The sequence below is a fragment of the Pavona decussata genome, unplaced genomic scaffold, assembly GCF_977016875.1.
Source record: "Pavona decussata unplaced genomic scaffold, jaPavDecu1.1 SCAFFOLD_254, whole genome shotgun sequence".
In the NCBI taxonomy this organism is placed as follows: domain Eukaryota; kingdom Metazoa; phylum Cnidaria; class Anthozoa; order Scleractinia; family Agariciidae; genus Pavona; species Pavona decussata.
Window position 1 is genome coordinate 3,705,877 of NW_028145657.1, and position 24,473 is coordinate 3,730,349.

General features: G+C 40.4%; 2 protein-coding genes across 4 annotated transcripts in view; one reads left to right on the plus strand and one right to left on the minus strand.

Annotated features, from left to right (window-relative positions):
* Positions 1–1,923, plus strand: part of LOC146456651 (TPR repeat-containing protein DDB_G0287407-like) — a 28,293-nt gene extending 26,370 nt beyond the window's left edge. For both annotated transcript variants that reach the window (XM_085093133.1, XM_085093134.1), the window contains exon 25: positions 382–1,923. In XM_085093133.1, coding sequence (XP_084949259.1) covers positions 382–492 — 111 coding nt within the window. In that variant the 3' untranslated portion in view covers positions 493–1,923. The remainder of the gene's footprint in view (positions 1–381) is intronic.
* A 1,477-nt stretch (positions 1,924–3,400) lies between these two features.
* Positions 3,401–24,276, minus strand: LOC146456652 (uncharacterized). Of its 2 annotated transcripts, none has more exons than XM_085093109.1 (16): positions 24,123–24,276; positions 23,863–23,944; positions 21,685–21,779; positions 21,185–21,418; positions 14,760–14,818; positions 14,164–14,209; positions 13,257–13,288; positions 12,609–12,728; positions 11,798–11,899; positions 9,944–10,015; positions 9,321–9,356; positions 8,715–8,810; positions 5,879–6,191; positions 5,211–5,338; positions 4,404–4,496; positions 3,401–3,797 (listed from the first exon to the last, which is right to left on the minus strand). In XM_085093109.1, exons 2-16 carry the CDS (start codon positions 23,940–23,942, stop codon positions 3,504–3,506), a joined length of 1,800 nt encoding a protein of 599 aa, XP_084949235.1. In that variant the 5' UTR covers positions 23,943–23,944; positions 24,123–24,276; the 3' UTR covers positions 3,401–3,503. The 2 variants fall into 2 exon arrangements, with proteins under 2 accessions (XP_084949235.1, XP_084949236.1); XM_085093110.1 differs by having other exon boundaries at positions 5,223–5,338; positions 24,123–24,272.
* Between the last annotated feature and the right edge of the window lie 197 nt (positions 24,277–24,473).

Genomic DNA, 24,473 nt, shown 5'->3' on the forward strand with positions numbered 1-24,473 from the left:
AAGAAGAGAACGCTGTTCGATGCGGTTCAAACGATGACGTTAATTGTGAACAGTAGAAAAAAATTAATACAGTTGCTTTCAATATGTTTTTCATTACCAAGTTTATTGAAGTGAATTATTTTTAAACAATCTATAAGGCAAAACGAAAACAAATTTAGGAAGTTTAAAGTTTGGAATGCCGGTCACTTTATTTCCTGTATCCAACCTCGACACGCCTTGTAAGTTAGTGGAGAGTCTGAAAGAATCATCCAGTAAGTGGGGGGGGGGGGGGGGGGGGAAGGCGGGTAAGGGAGGAGTAGTGCTTACGGTGGCTTACTGCTACAGAAACTAGACATAAACATCAGCACTGGAGCGTAAAATATTTTCCAATCATTTTTTCAGGTGCTTGGTCCTTCACATCCCAAAACAGGGCGCGCCCGCGATACACTGAATGAAGCCACATATGTGCGTATCCGGGAACAGAGAGAACGTCAGGCCGCTGGTACGGCTTGAGCCGACTGTGTCCCTACAAAACCATTGTCATTTATTTACGCAACGCATTCACATACTTCGTAGAATCAAGGAAAGCATTTCTGAAGGAAACAGGCATATACGATACTCAAGGAGATGATTTTCTCCGTCCAAGCACGTTTTTAAGTGGTCAGACTGCGTGTCTGGAGATTTTAGCGCACTATTTTCGCACCCTTTCGTTCACAGTGGTGCATAAGAATGCATTGTATAAAGCATGTTTGTAAGAAACGTTTAAGTTTTAGTTAGAAACGTGTCACCACGGGATAATGTTTGTTAATAGAATCAATTCGAGGAAACCAACTCGATAAAACCCAGTTCCCTTGAGTTGGTAGAACTGACAAGCGTATTCTAGTTTCTTCATTGAAAGAACTTCGGTTTTCTATGCGTAATAGTAAGATATGACTAAAGGGTTTTTTCCTTTTTGTTCTTTTGGTTTTATGAAACCCACTTCACTTGCCGTTTAGGTAACGGCTCTAATATGTTGACACTTAACTGCCGATCTAGCTAAGTAGTCTCAGTTTATCAAAGTTAGTTTGTTAACAGGTTTTTCCTTAATTTCTCCTATATTTTACAAAAAATGTCTGTTCAAGGGCGTCGTTTCGTCCACTTTATTCTGTTAAAACCTTGTCAATGAGTCTTTAATCATACTGGTCAGTGGTAGTCGTAATTGTATTTTGTGCACTGAGTGCGATATTTTCATTTATCTTTTGAAGGATAGTTAACTCGTTAGCACAGTAAAGTTTAAAGCCTAACATGAGCGTTGGCATCATTTTACTACAACTACCATTATCCATTTCAGTTTTTGTAATCCTAATTTGCACGATAAAACAAAGGGATGAAGGATTCTGGTAGTTGTAATACTAAAATAACGTCCAATAGCCCATTGTACAGTTGTGTGAATGTGTGCTTAGTGACCTGGTCTCCAGCCTCAACTTTGGCTTCGTTTCTAGTCAAAGGCCAGGTTACTGAGCTAAACTATTACACTGTTACGGCCCATAAGGCAAAGCACGCAACCCGAGCACAATTAAACTGTTGTCTGCTGGGGATCTTGTTTTAAAAGGATATAACGTCTACATTAGCAACTTAGAAAAGCGGTTTTCAAGTTACGCGTGAAGAAGAAAAGATGAGAGAATCGCAAACTGCATCGAGATGCATGTCAACATAAAGTTGTGAAAACACAAATTTAAACTAACCACAATTTTAATTTATGGAAATGCATAAAAGTATTTCGATTAGTTAAATGCAGTCTGAAACAAACCCCTATTAAGCAGTCAATTGGTATTTTCCCAAGGGTCGCCGCGTTATAGGGGTTCGACTGTGTCACTCAATAGGTATGAGGGAAAATTTTAGTTCCGTTTCCCATTACTTCTGTAATATGAGAGGAAACCAAATAAAGCACCAGGATTTTTTTCATTGTGCGTTGTTCTGGGGGTTTAAAAATACTTCAGGTTTTGATAGCTTCGTTTGTTTGTTTGTTTGCTTTTGTTTGTTTTTTCAGTCAACGACAGGCATTCTCGGGAAGAGAAAATCCGAGTCGAACCTAAGACCTTTCGTTTGCCAGTTCGGATGCTCTACCACTGAGCTACAGGAGACTCGTGGGAGTTATGTTTAAGGCGTGTTTGAAAGCGGCACTTGGGCAGGCATTTCAAACATTCAACAATCGGGCAAAAACAGGGAGATGTGAACATGACGATGACACAGGATATTGGAATGGTAATCTTACTGAAGAGTCGACATAATTCAGCTCCTCCCTTGAAACAAGGTTTGTCGAGTACTTGCACTCCATGTTTCTTGTGGCTAATGAACATATGGAACTTTGTTGACTATATGGATCAATTAGTTGGAGTGGGGGGGGGGGGGGGAGGTTGGCTCCTTCTCACTCCCCAGCTGGTGGGATTCCGTTCATTCTCGGAGACAGTACGGACAGATAGTCGGCACGGTTAGAAAATTATGTTTGAGCGCCATGGCAATGTTGGTGTAGTTTTGAGAGAGGTTCGCCTGCCATTCTTGATTTATTCCAGTACATCAGTAATTCCTTGGAAAGTTTTCTTTTTTAAGGCGGGGGTAAACCTGAAAGCCGTTTTCACGCCGCTTAAAATCGGTTCAATAAAAATATCTCGTTCACGTTTCAAGCAATCCAAAAACTCTGCTCATCCCGTGAATCTATGTTGTGGGGTGTTTTGTGAATTTTTGGATGATTTTGGGGTATATTTGGGAGGAGATAATTTTTCAGGAAGGATTGGTAAAATTAAGAGAAATAAGGAATATTGAAGATCTAGTGAAGTTTTAAAATTAGAATTTGTAGTTAATAATTGATAGACGGAAACCAAGTTAGTCCACTAGCAACCTGGGGTGCTCTTGCGTGGGTATCAACTGTCTGTTGGTGTTCCAAAAATCATTTTCTCTCTTTTATCCCTTCTTTAAACCTCTTAAAATTCCATTCAAATTCACGTTTACCCCCACCTTAAGTAATTATTTTTCCCAAGTTAGTCTTATTATTGATTTGAAAAATACAATTCAATCCAAACAAATCCGATCAAGTTTTAGCTTTTAACAGAAATAATCTTTTGCTGTTTCTTGTAAGAAACGAAAGTTCACCTTATAACCGTAGCACTTGATTTCCAAGTATTTTTGGCACAAACAATCCGGCTTAAAAAGTCAAACTCAAAAGAACCTGAAAGAACTCGTTGTACAGTTGCGGCACAAAACGAAGAAACCAACTTAATGTAGAAATGGCGTGCTCAGCCAATCAGGAGCAAGTATTTTCGGTACTCGACCAATCAGGAGTGAGTAATTTTGCCCTCGATGAAGGGAAAGTTAAGAAAAAATGCCCTCTGTTTCGACCAGTCAGCATTCAGTAATTTTGCCCTCTGTTATAAATACAATAACGCACGTTTCCAATGTGTTGCTTTTATTCAATGATAAATTAGACAGTTAGCACACCACTTTTCCTAGCGCACTAAGTTAAAAGTTTAAAAAAATCACGTGAAATTTTAAAAAGTATACCGCTTAAAAAATTGTGGGTTTGTCTTCTTTCCATGCATTTGATTATTAAAATTTAGATTATTCCCTCGAAATCCTCGGTTAGAAACAAAATTTCTGCGATCCTTTTTAGGCTCAGAAGAAGTTCTCCCATCAAAGTCTCTATCTTCAAATGAACGAGCGTTTTTCTTGTTATGTGGATTTGTGATTCTTCTGTCGTTATGTTGTTTAAATTTCTTTCGCCCAAAAAAGTCGTTATTGTGCGAAGTGCCCGAAAATCTGTCTTCACCTTGCCACTGCTTGCGCTGCAAAAACCAATAAAACAAAATTTAACGTTATTTCATCACAGCCGAAAAAGCGCCATCAAAACACAATCATATTTGGTACCAGGACTAGCAAAAAGTCGAATTTCCTCGTTCCTACTATCTGCCTCTGGTTCTCCGAGGATGGTACCGGCTAGGGGAAATAAGCAATTTTTTAATGGTTTTTATAACGTCGAATAGCCTGCGAACGCAGACGTATTTCCGGCTGTCGAGATTCTCGACAGCCGGAAATACGTCTGCGTCCGCAGGCTAAACGTCGAACGGCAATAACAAGAAAGCATGGGAAAATTGCCACGAACTGAGATAAGCTTGTATCTATAAACCGGCCAACAAATATTTTGTTCACGGGTTGGCAACTTGCCGAGTGTTAGAGACAATGACAATTTGCTTTTTACATCGTAGTGTGGGATTAACAGGGACTTGCAATGGCATTGTTCTGTATCTCCCTGTGTTAAATCACACTTAAGCGAATTACTGTGGAAAATAGGGGGTGCAAAATGAAGCTGTCAAAACTCTGAGGGGTGAAACTAAAGTAAGTCATTCAAAATAGGACAAATATGAATGAATTTAAAAGGTAACTGAACTTACCTTTTTCGTTTTCTTTCTTTTGGTTTGATTTTGATATGGTTCTTCAATCAAGCCTTCGTCTGGATAAGTGGGATCTAAGACTTCGACGATACGCTAAGAAAAGAGTTGGAACATCAATCAATCCAACATGTAAAAGAAGGTAGTTGAAGAAGAGACGCCAACGACCAAGAATCACACTAAGTGTTTAACAGTTAGGTCAGTAAGGGCACCATGTAACCGCAGAAATAGTACAGTTGCAGTTTGATCTGAAAATTGTTGCTAAATGAGCAAAAAGTTTTATTCAACATTTGCCCGCGGTGGCTAAGCTTTGTCTATCAAACTTTCTTCCATAATTTTACTAATTTCCTTCACGTCCAACAAAAGCCCCGCTCTTACAGCTCAAGAAAGCCTTTTTACTTCGATGTTGGATCAAGTTTTTTGGATAGGTGGTCTCTTACGATAGGTGCTCGCACATGGAGGTTTGACTGTACGGATTTTCAAATTTTTTAGGTTCCTCATACACGATGTTGTTGTGGTTGTTGTTTTATTTTTAACAAAAAAATTGTTTTCAAACACTGACAAAAACATCCTATTAGCGAAACAACTGACTGATAATAAAGTTTCAAAACTGAAGTTGCCAACAACTTTAACAAACACGACCAATTTCTTGTCGGCAACTCATTTTTCCGTCTGTGAGAAAATTACGAAAACTACATCTATTGGTCATCGTTTAAACATTTGCCTTTAGTAAAAACAGTCGTTGACAACTGAGAACAAAAATCAAGGAAGTTCGGTGATGATGTCAGAAATACTGTATTAACACAATACCTCGGTTCTTACCGGTGATTCTTCTCTTCTTTTTTTCTTCTTTTTCTTCTTTTTCTTCGACTGCGTACCGTCTGCGTACGGAGCCGTGTTGAATTCGCCGGTTTGGTTGCTGTCATTGACAAACGAGACTACAGTGGGATAAAAGAAAAGCCAAAAGAATGGAATTATTTGTTGCTCATAATCAGAGATTATCTCAGAAGTTAATTTTTGTTGCAAAAGGATAAGCTTTATCCTATAGTCCTTCAAATTTCTTCAAAATAGCGCGTACCATTTTTGTAGTGATTATTTTTAAAGATTTTGCAGCACCATCACTATGAAAATGACGCATTCGATTGATCGTGATGATCGCACTAAACAAAACTCACCTACTCTGGCTCCATAGCAATAAGTTCTACTAGTCGAAAATACCTTTTGTCACCGTGCTGGCTTCTTTTTCCCCACGTTCAGCTGCACGCACGGGAAGAGGGAAGCCGCCCAATCTTACACTGAATTCCCTATCCTGCGACTTAACATGTCAGTCAAATTACTTTATACGCGATTTACTTCCTTTTCAAGTACGTATTGGTCGCGTATTGACAGCCAAATTACCGATGGTGTACATGGAAATTAGATCAATTGCCCGTTACTGCTCGGCCTTGAGGGTCATTACATCGAGCGCTCAATCTCACCTCTCCTGATATCATCACCGTGATTCAGCTTTTGTATTTTATTGGGGGGAGCTTGAAATAATCCCCTGTCCCCGTCATAATCTTGCCGGGTGGCCTGTGGTCGCTGAGCCCTTTCATATTCTTCTTGGGTTTCCTGTTCATAAAACCCTTTCGACACGGGTTGATGTTTTCTCTCATTTCTGGGTCGAGGTGCTGGGTTCTGCCTGTCGTTGTTCTTTTTTCCGCGAGATGATGACATATGGCACCCGTCATATTGCACCACAAACGGCAAAGGTAGCTCGCCTCTCCTCAGTGAGGTTTCCTCTGAACATTCCTAATACAAAGGAAAAAGAAACTAGAATAGTTTGAACTAATTTTTACAGACCATCGCAGTTATTTACACAACATAAGCAGATGCAAAAAGAAAGCGAGAAAAAAAAATTAAGGCTTGAACGGGATTCGAACCCATGACCTCAGCGATGCCGGTGCAGTGCTTTACCAACTGAGCTATCAAGCCAACTGGGAGCTGGTCATATTGTGAATACAGTTGAGTATAACCTTGGCATGGTTTGCGATAGTCTGTGAACAGCCCCTTTGTTTTCCAATAAAAGAGAAAAAATAGTCGTGAAGAGTATACTTTGGCGACGTGATATATTTGAAATTCTTATATATGAACTTCGGATGAAAGACTGCTCTAAATAAATAAATAAATAATTAAATAAATAAATAAATAAATAGATGAAGGACCATTACAGTTATGAAGTCAACGCATTTTGCGAAAGGAATGCCTGAAGAAATTCAAGCTTCAACTGGATTCGAACCCATGATACTGGTGCAGTGCTCTACCAACTAACAAACAAGCCGACTGGGAGATGATCAATTTGTGGGTTCGTAATAAACCCGTAGAGAATGAATGTTTATGCAACTATGTGAAGATACACATATATAGTCAAGCCTTCCGTAAGCGGAGATCCTTGGGGCCAGAAAAAGTGCCCGCTTAAACACGGAGCGATCCTATAAGACCAGGCTGAACGGTTCAGACTGTCAATCAAAAATCCCAAACGCGCGTATCGGATTGGTTGATTGCCAAAGGTCTTATTTTAGCACGTTCAAGTTCCCGCAACTTCGATTCGAAAGGACGTGACGAGTTGGCGGAAAAGCTGTTTTAGTTCGAATTATTTTGTTCAAAATCAATCCAACGAATATGGCTACAGGAGAAGAATTTAGAAAGTTAAGTTATCCGTCTATTTTGGGATCGGTTCATTTATCGGCTGGTAAAATCTTATCCTTTCGAGATATTTCCGAAATGATTAGGATAAAGTTCGTAAACAAACTCTGTCTCGAAATAGGTTTTTCTTCTTAAACCGGCTTCCGAGATGGAATCGCTTCGATCCTTTGTGTCGTTTAGTGGGGGGAAGCTAAGTAAAGACACAAAGTCGCGGAAGCAAAGCCTAGAAGAAACAACGGAGTGGGCAACGGAGGAGAAAAGTGAAGTGTCTCAAGCGGCGAGCGATCGCACGCAAGACGACGGAGCTGGTAATCTTTTGGAAGTCGGCCTCTATATTGCTTACTGTATAATTAAACTTAGTAAACTTAATAAATTTAGTACTGGCTAATTTTAATACTGAAGTGAGAGCCATTGCCATTATCATTTCATCCATAAGATACATGAGAGCAACAACAGGTCGTGTTTGTTTATATCTTTGGTGATTTTTCGAATTGGCAAATTAATATGCAAATATGCATGATCAGGTACGAAATGTGTTTAGATGTTTTTATTTTTGACTTGTGCATAGAAGTTTAGAATTTATTACTGCCACTTCCAGCGGATAAGTAGAGTTAGTTTCCACGTACGCGATCGATAGATACACAAGCGGTAATGAACTTGAACCCAACATGACGACTCGAGCGGCCGTTTAGCGGAAAACATCTGCCAAATTTTGAAAATCCCGCCAGTTTTGGCGAACAACACAGACTCATTTTGGTTATCGGCATGTTCAGATGGAGGGATACAGATGTCCAGTTCGTCGCAGGCTTCAGTTTATAATGGTTTCGATCTCTGTACTGTGTATTTGGTAGAAGGATTTCGAATTTCGAGGTAAGTTTCGTATAATCTTTCAATTGCGGCAACGAAACTTGATTATTGCCGTTATTATCGTTAATCTCGCTAATTTCTGGTGTTTTACAAGATATATAGTTAGCGTTTAGCTTATTTTTATTGATAAATCGATTTCCTCTTCGATTTTACAAACGATAGTTCTTCTCTCTTTTTTCCTCGACCGTTACCGACGTCATCCACCATTATACTGATCCGTTTGGAAGCCAACAAAGCGCTTCAAAGGGGGCGTGTCCTTCCCTTTTATAGGATCGCTCCGTGTTTAAGAGAGGTGTCCGCTTACAGGAGGGTAAAAATGTACCAAGTGTCCGCTTACGAGAGGTGTCCACCTACGGGAGGTGTCCGTTAGGAGAGGTTCGACTGTACGAAGTGCGGACAAAAGACTCACAAATTGACCAGCTCCCAGTTGGCTGGTTAGCTAAGTCGGTAGAGCACACAAATGCAACTGCAGTCATAGTTGCAAACGTTAGCCTGTCACTTTCACAACCATGATCCTTGGATTTTGATTAGCTCACACCGCGCAACCGACTGTAGGGACTGAGCATTCGCGCGTTTCGCACTTAAATCCGTAAATCCGACTGTTTTGTAGTCCAGTTGATTCGCTACGATGTTTGCATCTGCCGTGATAAGCGAGCGTATTTATGTTGGCATTAGTTTTATGACTCTCAAATGAAAACCTTTCTGTCTACAAAGTAATGACATAATAACTACATCACTCGATAAAACTTATATTGTACTCACGTGACCATAGTGACCCTGACGGCCGCAGTTATAACAGTAAACTGACCGCGGAGGCGAGGCTGGCCTGTCGGGACAAACAACTGGACCAGCTTGAGTCTAAATTGAAATACAGCATTTCGGTTCATAAGAATAATTCTCAAACTCAGTGTAAATACATGACGAGAAAACAAAGGAAACCACTACCGAGAAGGAGAGGAGGTTTGGAATTGTGATCTAAATTTTCTTAAATTTTTGGGTGAACTTTTGCTTTAAATTTCTCTACATCAAGCAGTCGAAAGAATGTTTCATCCGATTTCCAAACAAAATTCGCGCGACAATTTTATGAAACTTTTACAAACGTAGTTTGCAAGCTAGGCCGTTGGTTTTAAATGCGTGCAAAATAAGAAACTCAATGCTGAATTCAAAACCGAGCTCAATAATCCTGATTTAAGACTTCTAACAATGTTTGTTGGGCTCGTTTTGCGCATGCCGAACGTGTAATAACAAGTGTAAACGCTTTAATAAATTGTCCCCAGGACAAGGATCGATCCATTCCGCTTGTAGATTTTCTTTATTGTAGTAAGGCGATCGACGCAATATGAGAACAGGTTTGAATAATTTACTTACTGTGAGATGGTACTGTCTCCAGCGGTCAGGGCAATCCTGTAAATAACCAAACAAAGTTAACACCGGTAAAATACCCAAGCTGTGACAGCCGCAATTCTTCAATAAACATCTCTTTCTTGAACGCGCGCAATGAAAATAAACGACTCGGAAAGGCCTTTGGCCACACAAGGATCAAGTGTTATCAAAAGCACTTCTTTGTAGCTTGAAGTATCGTGAGTTTTCCTCAGTTGTATCTTTGTTTTTCCTATGAATTTTAATTTAGGCATGACACTGAACGCTCAAACTCCTATCAACATCTTTCCTTTTTCCATTTTTTCATTTTTCATTTTCGAACACACTGATTCTGTAAGAGAAAATTCTATTGTCCCAGATTGGTATGAAGAGTACGAATACAGCGTTGTTGTTTTGGTTGGGCAAGGATGCAGATTTTACATGTCTTTGCAGCTTCCAACTCTCACGTTTTTTTTTTCTTTTATTTTCCAATGAATTTTAACTTATACGTGACACGGTAAATGTTTCCGTTCCTCTCTTTGCACGTGCCATGCAGGCTATAATTCATTAATAAGAACTGGCCCGGTCAAACACGATGCGTAACATAAATGAGACAGGAATGTCAAACTTACATTTGCGAAATGGCCAAGTACATGACATCTTTTACAGCGATCAAATGGTCGCACTCTGGGCTTTCTACATTGCTGCAAGAACAACAGAACTCTTGGTGACATGAATTAGAGTTTCTTCAGGCTGTAAAGTAGCAATTCTTGTTAATTTCAAAGAGTAAGTGCATGGCACTTTTAGGAAAAACAGCCTTTATCTTCCTCAGGTTTAAAGAGCTACCTAGTTTTGTTTTGTTTCCCTCGCAACAGTGTTTCAGATAATTAAGAGTGGGGACAAAAATGCAACAAGGCCGGTTTCCTGACCTGGAAAACTTTAGAAGGTTTAGAGAGAACTACACCTCTTAGCCCCTCAAAATTCTTCATTACGTCCTTATCTAAGAGTGCCAACTACCATAACTTTGTGATTATTTGGTAAATTTGTATGAATTTTTCCCAACAAAAATTTTGTTGTAGCAATTGTCAAATACATATGGGATGCAAAACATGTTACATTAGTATAATTACTCAGGTGATTATAGAGATTCTGTTGATCTGATTGGTCGAGGATTGCGTCATATCCTGCAGGAGCACTAACTTTCAAAATGGCTGCTATTTGTTGACATAATTTCTGAAAAAGAAGTAAATAGGATGAAAGAAAATGCAATTCCCAAAGGCACTAAAGATGCAGCTAACTCCAAGGTGATACATTTCGAAGGCAAGAGATGAAAATTTTGCTAACCCTTGTAAATTGCATGTTGTCGATCTCGATGACTTAAAATGAAGACAACAAATTAAGTTAAATTCGAGCAAGATTTTCTTTATTAACAGAATGATTTCACAAACAAAACAAGTTTAAGACAGAATTTGAAAGCATGGAAGTAAACAAGATGAATAAATGTCTCTGTAAGTTTTACGTTTCAGTGACGAGAAAAGAAAACAGTTTTTATAATCTGAAAACTAGTTTGTTGTCAGTTCGAGCGGCTCTCGACCACCATCTAAAGTCACCGCCTCACAACAAAATATTTTCATCTGCGCAACCGTGTACTTGTTTAGTGAAGCCAACAAATGACTTAATTCCTACCTGAAGTAGCTTATCTCCGAGGGCAATTTATAAACGTCCGTTAACCGGCAAAGCCATCATGTCAACAAGAAATTGTGCAGTAAAATGCTATCGCTAACACTTGTGATCCCGGCTCAAATTTTACACCAAACAACCTGGTCATCTCCATCTATTTTGGTAAACGGGTCGGAGAAACCCAACATTCATTCACAGAAGTCAGTGCTTCGTCTCAATGAAGCGGCAGTTAAAGAATACTGACATTCTGCTTGAGGCCGTGTGCAGTTTATTGATTGCTCATGTGATTTCGATTGAGCATGTGATCGGCAGACTGCGCGTCTCTGTTCATTGACGCGTGACGATTTGAAACAAGCAAACAAAATCGACATTTTTCGGACGGTACTTGTTTTTCTCTGATAATCACCTGAGTAATTATACTAAAACAATTATTCGCCTCAGGCTCAGTAAATATTGGTGAATATTCCCCTCAACTTCGTCTTGGGGAATATTCACCAATATTTACTTCGCCTTCGGCGAATAATTGTTAATTAATCTCTGCCCTAAGAGCTGTAAAATGAGGTATAGTCTAGCTACAGGGGTATTACCTAATAGGTTATTAGAAGATTTGAACAGTTTTCATTTTTGTATTATTTTTAAACCCATTTCTCTCAAAACTAAAACGTCCTTCATAAATGCTGACATAAATTTTCAAACAGGCTGATTGACAGTATAGAGTGTGTATTTGCTGATTTGGAAAAATACTTTCATACACCATAGAGGTTTAAATGTTTAAACGTAAAATGGAAAAATGCATCAAGAAGTACCTTGGATATGTGGCCAGGTTCATGACAGTTGAAGCACAGTTCATTTGGACAATTTCTCCTCACATGACCAGCTCCTCCACACAAAAAGCAAACACTGAGTTTCTATAAATTAATCAGAGTTTGAGCATTGAATTAATAATATTTCTCTTATTGTCACCATGCAGATTGAAATTTGGACTAAATAATAATTATTACTGTCATGGCAACAAAGGCTTAGGCAGGATTTCTTTAGAATGAAGCAACTACTTTACACAAAGAGTTCATTTTGGAGCTCAAAAGGACACCATCTCACGTGTTAATTTCCATCTTAGTTAGTGATTTAATGCATAGATTTTATTTTTTCTTGCTCACCGTGTAGGGTTGAATTATTATAAGTAATTTAATTCTAGTTTTGTAATTTAGTTCACCAAGGGCTCCATTCAAACTCCTTTAGCTAAAACAACAACAACAATAACTTATTTATTTAAAATGGATGTCCCTGTGAAAATAAATAAATAAATAAATACTTGATACTTGCTGAGCACCGCTACAACCTCTCAGATGGAATGCTAATTTCAACCTAGGGTTCCCCACCCCCTCCGCTCACCCTACCAAGCACAACATTTTGGTATGTAGTATGTACGTTGCTCTTACTAGAAGCTTCTCGTTACTGGGTAAAGTTTTTCGTCAAGGGATATGTGTCAAAATACTACCCTGCAATCTTATGCTTGAAGACTGTCTGATGCATGAACCATTACTCCATTAATAAATTGCGACCAAATGAATATTTTTCAATACATCAATATAACTAAAGAACCATTGCATATCGCACCTTAGGTTCGGGGCAGTATTGTGACAGATGGCCTTTTTCATTACAGTTATAGCATCGCACATGTGGAAGCCCCTTGCCTGGTGTGTAGTATCTCGGACGTTGCTTGGTTGCAGTAGAGACCTCGAAGAGAATAATACCACTCCCTATCATGCTAATGATTTTGCAAGGGTAGGGAATTAGCAGCACTAGGTTGGATATCATGCATTGTAATTTACATGATCACTGCCAGGTCAAAGTTTTCTCTGTTTTCTTTTTTTCCTTCTCTTTCTTACAAATCAAACAAATACTTTGATGAGGTCGTATGGCAGCTATGTGGATCATCAAAGGTGACAAAACATCTTTTGATGTCAAATTATATTCTCACAATATTTGGCCATGAGCGCTTCAACTTCATTATGAGCTGGGTGCTTTTCTTTAACTATATCTTTGCATAATGAGGCCAGTTTGTCTTAGTAGCATTTGTTTATAAAAAATAGTTCAACAAGAAAGCTCTTTGTGGGAGAAACACTTCCCACTAAAAACACTACCAACAGTTATTATTACTCTATATTGGGATAAACAAAACGTGAAAAAATAATCATGGTTCAGTTTTTATTATCTTTATATGGAACACATGTACTAAGTATAAATAAAAAATGTAGTTTGTACCCCAAGGTCTTTTTCATTCAAATTCCAGTTTTCTATAGCAAGACCAACAAAAAATTATTAGTGATTTCATAACATAATTATTAAATACATATTCTCTGCAAATGTAAATTGCATTTTTTTCCATAATTTTTCAGTTTCAGATCATGCAATAGATATTTGTTACAAACTAACTAACGAAAATAATCACCATCTTATTCAGGCATAAAAAAACAATCATTATTATTTATAAATTATACACAAATATGTGGTTGATTAATGTAAACTTTACATTACATTGCATTAAGGACGGTGCCTACTAATACCGAAGTATTTTTGTCCGGTTTATGACTATGCGGGAAAAGCAGATCTTAGCAAGGGCTATTGGAATCCAAAAAGATAATTGGGGGTAACCACGCATTTTTCAGAGATAACTAAGCCATAATATCTCTAAAAAGCGCCAAAATATAAAGCAATGTATGGGATTTTTTCCTAAATTGAAGCTTAATTATCTCTGAAAAATGCATGGCTACCCCCAATTTTTCTTATGGATACCAAAAGCATTTGCGAAGTTCTGCTTTCTCCGTATATTTTTAAACCGCGCAAAAATATTCCTGTATTAGTAGGCACCACCCATAGGAAACCCGAGTATCTCGAGATGCGCAGAACGTATGCGCAGTAACAATAGTAGGCACCGTCCTTAAATAAATTTTGCATATTACACAAAAAATTTGATAAATTTACTATACCTTTGTATTCTCAAAAAGTTAAAAAAAAATTTTTACCATTAAATAGTATCATTTATTCCTGATAAACCATACAGATACGCTGACCATGGTAATACATGAGACTACACAATAGGATAAATACATGGCACACGTTATCATAGACATCACAATGCAAAAAGTTCATAAAAGTATCCAACAATTACCAGTTATTTCCCCTAGCTCCTCAGCTGTGTTTTGCTGAAGAGGCATCTGAATTAAAAAACAGCAGTTAAGAAATTAGAAAGAAGAAAAAGGAAGTAATCATGCATGAATAAGGTTTCACAAGATAATCATTTGATGTTTTTAGAAAAAAGAAATTGGCTGGGGTCAAAATTTATGATCGCAGTACTTGGTTCTTGAAGTTCAGTTGTCAATTTCTACTTAAAATAATATATTTATTTACTACATTGATTACAGTGCAATGCGCCTTACCGTGGCCACCCAACAAACTTGTTTTACAAGTTAGCCAATAAAGATACACGAATTTGATTAACGGTCATAAAAAACTTGTCATTTTGTATGAATCCAAATGAATCCACCTTCCAGATTTTGAATCATAAAAAACCTTCCAAAATACAAAGATGAAGGACAGTAGCAAGCAACAAAAAGTCTCAAAAATGGTAGTAGTGATAATAATAATAATAATAATAATAATAATAATAATAATAATAATAATAATAATAATAACAATAGTATGAAAATAAAGCTTTGATAACATGAAAAACAAACATGTAAATAATGAGAACACAGTAATTTATACCTGAGGAGTTCTCTGTCCAAATGATGGACTCTTTTGACCTGAACATATATTGATTACCTCTGAAAAAAGAGGAGGAAATACATGTGAAGAGCATTTTTAAGGCTCACAGTTTATTCTGGATCAACATGAGTTTGGTGGAGCTCACAACTTTCTCATCCTTCCACAGTCTCAATGGGGTTTCAACCAGGCTATGTAAATGCATATGTTTCTTCAGATACATACATTGATGATGAATTGATTTAAAGATTTCAATCAAATTCTCAAATAATATCATTTTTATTAAATACAGTAACGCTCAAAAGTAAGTTACCACCCTCTCGCGAGACGCGATTCTCGTCTCGCGAGAAGGTGAAAAAACTGTAAGTACTTTTTCGCGAGAGTTTCGCGAGAATATCAAGTTGGGTGTCAGTGTAAGCGAACGACGGCTGCGAAGAAGACTAGCGAACTTGTTGATCAATCTCTGTTTGCGCATCTATTCGTGGCACGTTGGGTTATCGGAGCTAACGGCTGATAAATCTGCAGAACCTTATAAAGCGTCTTCATGTAAATGTAATTAATGTCACTGTTCCAGTTAAGATTCATGCTACATGTAACTCTACTCAAACATAGAATTAACTAAAGTAAAGACAACAAACATATTGGCGTAAATAAGGGGGAACACCGCTCAGTGATTGCGTGACAGGCGACTTCTATTAAATTGCGTGACCATTTTAAGGCCTCACTTCCCTGGCACTTCCAGCTGCACCTAGGCCAACAACAACAAAACACAACAACGCGCTGCAACAGCAGCACAGCTAGGCCAGCAGCGCCACTCCGAGAAGAGTATTGGCAGGTCCCAAAACTAGAGTAACTGAAAAGACCTATCGTGCCTCACCTATCTCACCAGCGCTGCTGGGTCGGACTGGAATATTGGCAGGTCAATACAATTAAAACACGGCAAAAAATACTAGAGAACTTAGCTTGGGGAAGTCGCTACGCAGACTTAACCGCCACAGATACATGCGGAGCGGGTATCCCCCCAAGCAAAAGAAAAAGATTAAATAAATGACCCACTTCATGGAGAGGGACTGGCCATTCGAGGGGCCGCAGAAAGCAGAACTTGTGTGGGTGTTCTTATATACAACTGATAACAGTCTGAAGACCATCTACCCATAACTTTTATCAACCAGTCTGGCAAGCCGGCAGCGGCCGCTGAAGAGGCGGCACCTATGCGAAAACTATGACCCTTAAGGCTGTGGGAGGGTAACCCAGCATGACGTGCGGCGTCACGCAGAAGGGAAGTAACGGTGGCTCTGGTAAGGAGGCGGCCGGACCGAAAAGTAAAAAGTGGGCCTGGAGGGGGAGCCACTAACTGAAAATAATGCTGCATGGCAGTGACGGCACATAGCAATGAGTCCGCCCTAGCAATAATAAGAGACTGACCTGTGCGAAAGGGGTCGGTCTTAGAAGACCGAAGAGTAACGACCATGTGCTGCGGGCTAGCCAGACTAGGGACAAATGACACACATTCGGTTCCTAAATCAAAGCGGGAGCAATACTTGTGAACCCCTTGATATGTGAATTCGCTACAGCGGAGAAAGCCAAAAAATGCGAGTGTGAAAGCAGCCCACACCATGGAGAAGTCATAACTACCCAACCAGGAGCGGAGAAAGGGACGTATAGCAAGGAGAACCCCGGGGGTAACGGGTTGACACAAAACCCGGTGTTGCCCTTGGTAACGAAGGATACCCCTAAGTACTTTCTTAAGAAGTAGTTTACCCGCCAAGGGATCACTGTGCCCACATGATATGTGGAGGTTACGCACAGCAGCGAGATAAAGTCTAATGGTACTATGGCGGACTGACCGTGCTAAGTAGGAGGCAAAGTAAATTAGGGTGCCCTCGGAAGCCAGGAGAATGTCCCCACTATCATGAACGAGACGATGCATTAGGCAGAAGCGAATAAAACGTCTCTCGCCAGAACCATAAGTGCAATTCGTTCTCCAGGCTAGGCCCCAGTTGGCGTACCGTAAGACTTCATCCTTTAAAGGGTCATTAAGGAAGGCGGGATGGTGCAAGGGTCCCGATCGGCCGTGGGGGCGGCTGTCCTGAAACGCGCCTCCTGAAATCGGGACAGAGCATCAGCGATGTCGTTAGATACTCCAGGAACGTGGCGTGCCTTCACAAAAAAGTTGTGTTTCATGGAAGTAAGGGTAAGGAATCTGAGAAGGTCCATAATGCGAGGGGCTTTTGAATGACCCGAGTTGATGATAGCAACCACCGACTCATTGTCGCACCAGAATTGTAGGCGTTTCCCGGCAAAATGGGGGTACCAAATAGCACAAGCTACAACAATGGGGAAAAGTTCCTACCACACAATGCTAATCCCTTTGTCTTTGCAAAGCGCCATGTGTGGGGGCCACCTTCCCTGGAACCATTTCCCATTAAAGTACCCCCCGAACCCAATGGTACTAGCAGCGTCGGTGAACAGTTCCATATGGGGGGAAGGGGTAATGGAGGAGTTTAGAAAAAAGGAGCGACCATTCCACCCAGTAAGGAAAGTTTCCCACATAGAAAGATCCTTGAAAAATTCCTAGGTAAGGCGGATATGATGGAAACGATTACGAACGCCTCTAGAAAGATTAACAATACGCTGTAAAAAGGTACGACCCGGGACAACCACTTTACAGGCAAACTGCAGAGTCCCTATGAGAGACTGCAAGTCTACCAGGCGAACTGAACGCCGACCCTTGAAGGAGGCAGGGAGAGCCCTAAGACGGGTAAGTTTGTCCTCAGGGAGACGGGCTTCCATCAGGGTGGAGTCCAAGACAATACCCATAAATTCTAGAACCTGGGAGGGGCCCAAGGTCTTAGCCGCAACCACTGGGGCACGCAGGGACATGAAAACTCTTAAGAGAGTGCTAAAGGAAATTAAGCAATCTAGACGGGAACGTTCAGCAATAAAAAAGTCATCAAGGATGTGTAGGATATTGCGGAGACCGTAGTTATGGTGGAGAACCCATTCCAATGCATCAGAGAGCTGGTTAAATATATAGGGGGCAGAACGGAGCCCAAAAGGGAGGCACAGGTCAACAAAATACTGAGCCTTCCAATATATCCCCAAGAGATGCCAGTCGTCAGGGTGAATGGGGATGAGACGAAAGGCAGATTTCAGGTCAGTTTTGGCCATGAAGGACCCCGGGCCCAAAGACTTAAGGATGTGAATAGCATTGTCCACCCGAACATATTGAAGGGAGTATGGGTCTTTGGGAATGAAATCATTGACGCTAGCCCCTTCAGGGTATGATAGATGGTAAATGGTACGCCACTCGGAGGTGTGCTTTTTAGGAACCACACCAATAGGGTGACATTGCAAAAGGGGGAGAGGAGGCGAAGAAAAAGGACCCGCTACCCTCCCCAACTTAACCTCCTTGTCGATATTAGGAGAGACTACGTCGGGGTGTTGAGAGGCAGAGATAAGATTGCAATAAACCCTGGGGAGGTGTGGGCCGGTATAACCGATATGTGTGCCAAATCTAAGTGAATTAAGTAAACTATTAACAAAGTTAAGATTAGGATGGCTGCGAAGTTCATGCTCCAAGACATCGACATCAATAGGAGTGGACACCAAAGGTTGCTGGGAACGGGACTGCTGGAGTACTTTATTTCTTGCCAGGGTGGCTGGCGACCTGGGACCTGGAAGCGTCCTCTGAGCGACCGGTGCGGCATCGTGTGACAGGGTGGGCTGGAGAGCGGCAGCGGCTGCACACGTGGGGGAACTGGCAGGCAACACGGGAACATCCACTGGGCTTGTTAAAGTTGAAACAGTGCGCGTGCGAGGAACTGGTGCCTCTCGGTGAGCGACGGGCAGGGTCAGCAATGGGGCAATCACCTTGGCCATGGTAGGGGCTGGAACACAGGAAGCAATGAGGTTTAGCCTGACCCGAAAAGGTGACGGTCCACAACTCCAAATCAACTAGACCCCAATTGAGAGAAAGATCCTGGGCGGGGCGGCGACGAAATTGCTCATCGTAGTAACGCCAGGTGAGCCCTCTAAATTTGGCCTCTGCGCGGCTGATGATCTGGAGGTATTTGATCAGTTCAGCAGCTCTCCCAGGGTAAGCATTAACCACCACCAACATAAACGTAGTGAAGGCGTCAACCCACTTGTGAAAAGAGTCAATCACGGGCTTCTTTTTACGAACCATGGTGATAGGGGTGCCCGCGGAGCCTGGGGACGAATCCTCTAAGCAAAACTGAAGGGTTGGGGCCTGGGGGTGAGTTAACGAGTCTGGTAACAGTAAAGCAAAATCAACGTACTCACCCTGCAGGATTTTCTCCTCCAAAGAGCGGTCCAAAGGCCGTTGAAGACCAAGAGGCGAAGCCATGCCTGTGTTACGAATCGGAGGTGACGTATAATGGGGCACGTTCGCATTTTCCTGCTGGATGCGACCGTTCTGCACAGCCGCTTGCACCGTTTGTTGCAACACGCGTAACTGGCCATCGCTAAAGGGCGCATCAGCTGGAGATGGCGCTGAACTGACCGCCGGGGGAAGAGCTGAGCTATCCTGGAGGCTCAAAAGGTCGTCCAAAGAAGGAGAATCATCTTTCATCGACGAAGAATTGCCATCTGAATCGCTGGCGTGCTCGCTGTTTTGATCCGAAGGCTGAACCGACGCGGAAGCAGCGTTAGGTTTGTCCTTGCGACGGGAAGATCTCCCGGGACGAACGGGCATGGCACGGCCGGCACGAGTGGCTTGGCTTTTGAGAGCCGATTTAAGGCGGGTTATTAGCTGCTGGCGAGAACCACGTACGGAGAGATTAAGCGCTTGGAGACGCAAGCGAAGCACCTCGCTGGACAGTGAGGACAACTGGTTGACGGCAACGGAACGTTTCGAAGCACGAGGACGAGCCATTAGAAGAAAACGAGTGAACAAAAATTTTACACAGCTTAACAGCGAGCAAACAATTGCCTAAGAAATGTGAGTTGAAACCTTTTACACAGCATTTTATACCTAGACAGTGTTCCATGCCTGAGCCAATTGCCAGGCTTGTACCATTTACATGCTAGACCTTACATCATAATAACAGAGACATGAATGGGGTATACCGAAGATTTAACCAGTTAGAAAGGCCGAAATAACTAGTATCCAGACAGAATTGCAACATACTAAGATAGAATTATAGATAAATGCCTAGACAATAAATACAATGGTACCTTACAGTACCAAGTACCGAGTTTTAAGTAAAATACCAGCAATGCCCCACAGGGCAAAAGGCGTCACGTGCCATTAACTGTGTTTTACAATTTTGTTGTAAAACTCTCTTAAAACGAAAATGTGATAAGCATGATAAGTTGGATCATTTATAGTTTTTTTTTATGAAACCATTGGGTTACTTTCTTGAACACATTGAGGACGTCTTATGTTTCACTTGCAAGTTCGCGTTGATTTGGTTTTCAAGTGCAAATTCTTTCGTTGGTATTTTATACATACAAGTTCAATGCGTTTGAAGGCGAAATCGCACTGCTTTGCAAATGAAACTTTCCGATTAAAAAAATCCGGTTTTGAAGGTTGAGATGTAAGTGCGGCGCGGTAACCTTTGACATCTTCGCGTTGCCAATATGCAAATTCGGTGCACAATAAACTGAAATCAATTCTGAACCAGAACTACACAGTTTACATCAGCTCTTCAACAACAATGTTACCGTTTTTGATTTTCTTTATTCACAACTTTGTTTTTTCTTGGTATAACTTGCATTTGCTTGCAACCACAAAAGATTGAAAGAAGTTCGATTCCATAGCGGTAATAAGCAAAGCATGATACTGGTCACGTATGCAAATTTGAACCGCAGTGAACTTGAAAAACATTGTAAGTTTCAGGGTTTTCAAAAACTGTTTTATAGATACAGGCACAAAACTTGACTTTAAAAAGGCTGGTTTTTTAATGTAGGAATTGTGTGTGTGCGGGAAAGTTTCAATAATTATTGCAAATTGATTTGCCGGCGTGTTCTCTTAGCGCATTGCTTTACAAACTCGTCGCTATTACACGTAATAAGAAACCTTTGAACTGACTGAAGACATGAGCTTAATTTTAGCGCATCGCCTTTGCAAACTTGTCACGAATCGAAACTTTTGAACTGAAGAAAGACAATTTTATCGAATCACATAACTCTTACAATGTGAACACGTTGGCACGCATTTTAAAAATGGCACGGATAAGCCCATCACAAGACAAGTGGGCGAGAAACTCGGTTGTTTTCTTCTCACGAGAAACTCGGTAATATTCCAAAATTTCCGCTTCAGTGATTCTCGCGAGATGAGATTCTCGTATCGAGAGACGAGAGTCGTGTCTCTCGAGACGAGAATCTCGTATCGAGAGACGCGACTCTCGTCTCGCAAGAAACGAGACGAGACTGGTAACTTAATTTTGAGTGGTACTGTATACCTGGATAATCATGGGAACTAGAACAAACAGAGTCATCATCAGCATTGCCATCATCATCATCATTATCATCATCATCATCATCATCATCATCATCATCATCATCATCATCATCATCATCATCATCACCACTTGAGATTTCAATAACAGAGTTGTTCATAAGACACATCTGCCCTCGTTTGACGTCCAAGCCACCATCATCAGTTAAGTTTGTTCTCTTTGGTGTTTTCTTCTCACCTACAAGTACACGAGGTACAAATTACTGACTGAGGAATTTAAATAATTGAGAAATGAAAGTTCAATTCTTTACAGTCTTGACTGAATGTCAGTACACATGGTCAAGTGGCTCACATTTCATGGATTAACCAGTGACTTGAAGAGCCGATCACAACACCCTAACATGAGATACCTGCTGCCTTAATAACAGACCAACAGGAATGAGAGACAGTGCAGTAAGATCATAGAACTGATGTAATTCTGATGTAATTCTGTTATGATCATACCTGGTGCTGATTTCTCTGACACCAAAAGAGAAGATGCATAATGAACTTGGCTGTAAAGAGCTTCTTCTATTTCACTGTCCAAGTCATCTTCACTTCTAAAATTTGAGAAATCAAACCAGAGTTGACAACTCAATCTACAGTACTTCGTCTTGTAACACATTTGATACCGAAATGGTTCAAAGCTTGTACATGTACTTGTGTTACAATGTTCTTCAGTCTTATTTATTGGATGCACAGGATGTTTCTGTACACACATTCCTGCTTCCTATCCCACAATAAACTGCTTGAAATTCATATCCTTCACAGTTGCACATACAGTACCATGCAAATGTAAGTTGTACCTATATTAGGCTATATGGCATATACATGTATATGGGAATATTAATATCCCCCCCCCCCCCCCCATGAAGAAGGAAGGAAGGAGCATTTAATTCAGGAAAAGTTGGCAAGTAGAGTATATTTAACAAATCCACATCGTTTTCCATGCGCCTGTCCTGTTATTGATCGTGAATTTCGTCATAACATTATCAAAGTAGCTGTGGATCCACAAGGCTATGCTGGACTAAATGTGTGGTTCCAGGAAATATCCATACCCCCACCACGGAGGGAATTGGAATTTCCAGAGGGGTGGGGGGGTCAATGGCCCAGGAAATTCCAGAGGGGAGGAGGGGTGAATGGTTGGATAAGTTTCCAGAGGGTCAACTTCACGTTCATGTCAGACATAAATGTTCAAAATTGTAACTTTCCAACCTTGCAACTTCGTAGATCTTTCTTGAAGACATTACTTTGTTTAACTGTTTTAAAGAAACCCTTGTTACATTAAAAACATGTTTCCCTTCTTCGAAAAGCCTTTGTAAGCGAAGTACTCCAACTGAGACAGGAAATCTATGCCTGCGTTGCGTGACTCAGTTATTATAAAACTGTTGTTTGTGAAACTTTCTTGCGTAGAAAATATTGTTTACTGGCAACAATTGAATTTGTATCACTGTTTAAAAGGGAAAATTTTGTATGGCTATAAAGTGGAAGCCCCAATTTTACATAAAACATTGACATATTTGTTTGTTATTTTTGTATGCTGTGTAGAGTTACGGGCAAAGGTCAATTCCCGAGGTCAATTATAACTGGTTTGTCAAAACTGACCCGTGTTAAAACTTATTTTGTCCAAAGTATTTCAAGTTAAAGTCCAAAACTATTAACTTAATTTCTATGCCAAAATTCAACAAAATAGAGCCAATTCAACATTCTTTTAATGCGTTATTGATCTCATACAAAATTTGCATAAGAACGTGAACATGCTAATTTCGTTTTGCGGCTCCATTTCGTTTGCGGTTTCAAGTTACGATCTGAAAGCTCTATTTGTCTCCCTGCCCTGCTAATGCTTATTTTGTCCATGCTATTCCGATTCAATAGGAAAACTATTGACTAAAATAACTAGACTGAATGATTACCAGGAGAAAAATCATCAACTGAGCAGAACTAAAGCGATAATCTTTTTGATCTCCTAAAATTTGCATAGGAACGTAAACATGACAAATGCAAATTAAATGAAAACACATTTTTGCGTTGCCGGACTTATTCCAACAAAATTTAAAATCTTCAGAGGAGCTAATGGTAAAGTTTGATGTCAATGACCACAGGTAAATATAAAACACAACAATTATTTCAGTATCAAGAGCTTTTTGGCAAACTCTACCGGTGAAATTGAACGGCACGCGCGCTCTTCGATAACGCATATTTTCTCCTCGTGTAGGCAGTTCTTGATATTTCTGAAATGTTCACAGCAAACTGATTTTTGAGGCGTTCTTTTGAAATAAAACTTTTCCAGAGGGGGGTGGGGGTGTATTCTGAATTTATGGAATTTCCGAAGGGGTGGGGGGGTTAAAAAAATACCTCGAAAATGGAAAATCCTGGGGGGTGGGGGGGTCCTATGTGAAATTCCCTCCGTGGTGGGGGTATGGATATTTTCTGGAACCACACAATGAAGTCAAAACGCAGGATAAAAATGATCTAAAAATCTACGGCCGCCAGTAGAAGACCACCCGCTGACCAAAACCCCAGAGGACTATGGGTACGAGATTGGTGTCTGTCCATTTATTGACATTGAAAATAAGCCAATGAGCGCGAGAGAATTTCTGCAGTTATTGTTAAACGGGCAATTGATAAAGGTGTTTCACTAACCCAGACAAAGATTCCTCTTGGTACAATTGATCCTCATATTCTGTGTAAGCTTCATGATCAAAGTCGCCATCACTACTCATGACTGAAAAGATTAACAGGATCAACATCAACGTATATACCACGTACGAAATACGAAACCTTACGAAAACTTGCCGGAGCCCGAAGGAATTCGAATCAGCTGTAAACTAACTTCCTGCACATCGAACTCAACAGCTTTCGTCTACAAACACAGTTACACAACATCAAATGCAATTTCCTACCTCACAGTAAGCGAAGAATAGTTAAATCTAGGACGCAAGGGTAGAAAGAGACATTGATATTTGCGTGTCGCAACGTGGAAGTGGAAATGTGAAAGGCGCAGTCTACTCAAACATTTTGTTGTCATGTAAAGGGTAACGAAACTGTTTGAGGATGTCAAGCCCAGTTTAATACCCAACTTGCTCTATCTCTGAAGAAGCAGAAGACCTGTATATCATTTGCTACAAGGAAAGGTAGAGAAAATGATTATTTGAAATAATTATTTAAATTTAATTTTACGCGTTTTCAACATCACAGAAAGCGGTCAATATTTGTGAATAACTTACATGTAGTGGAGACTGCGAAAGAATGTT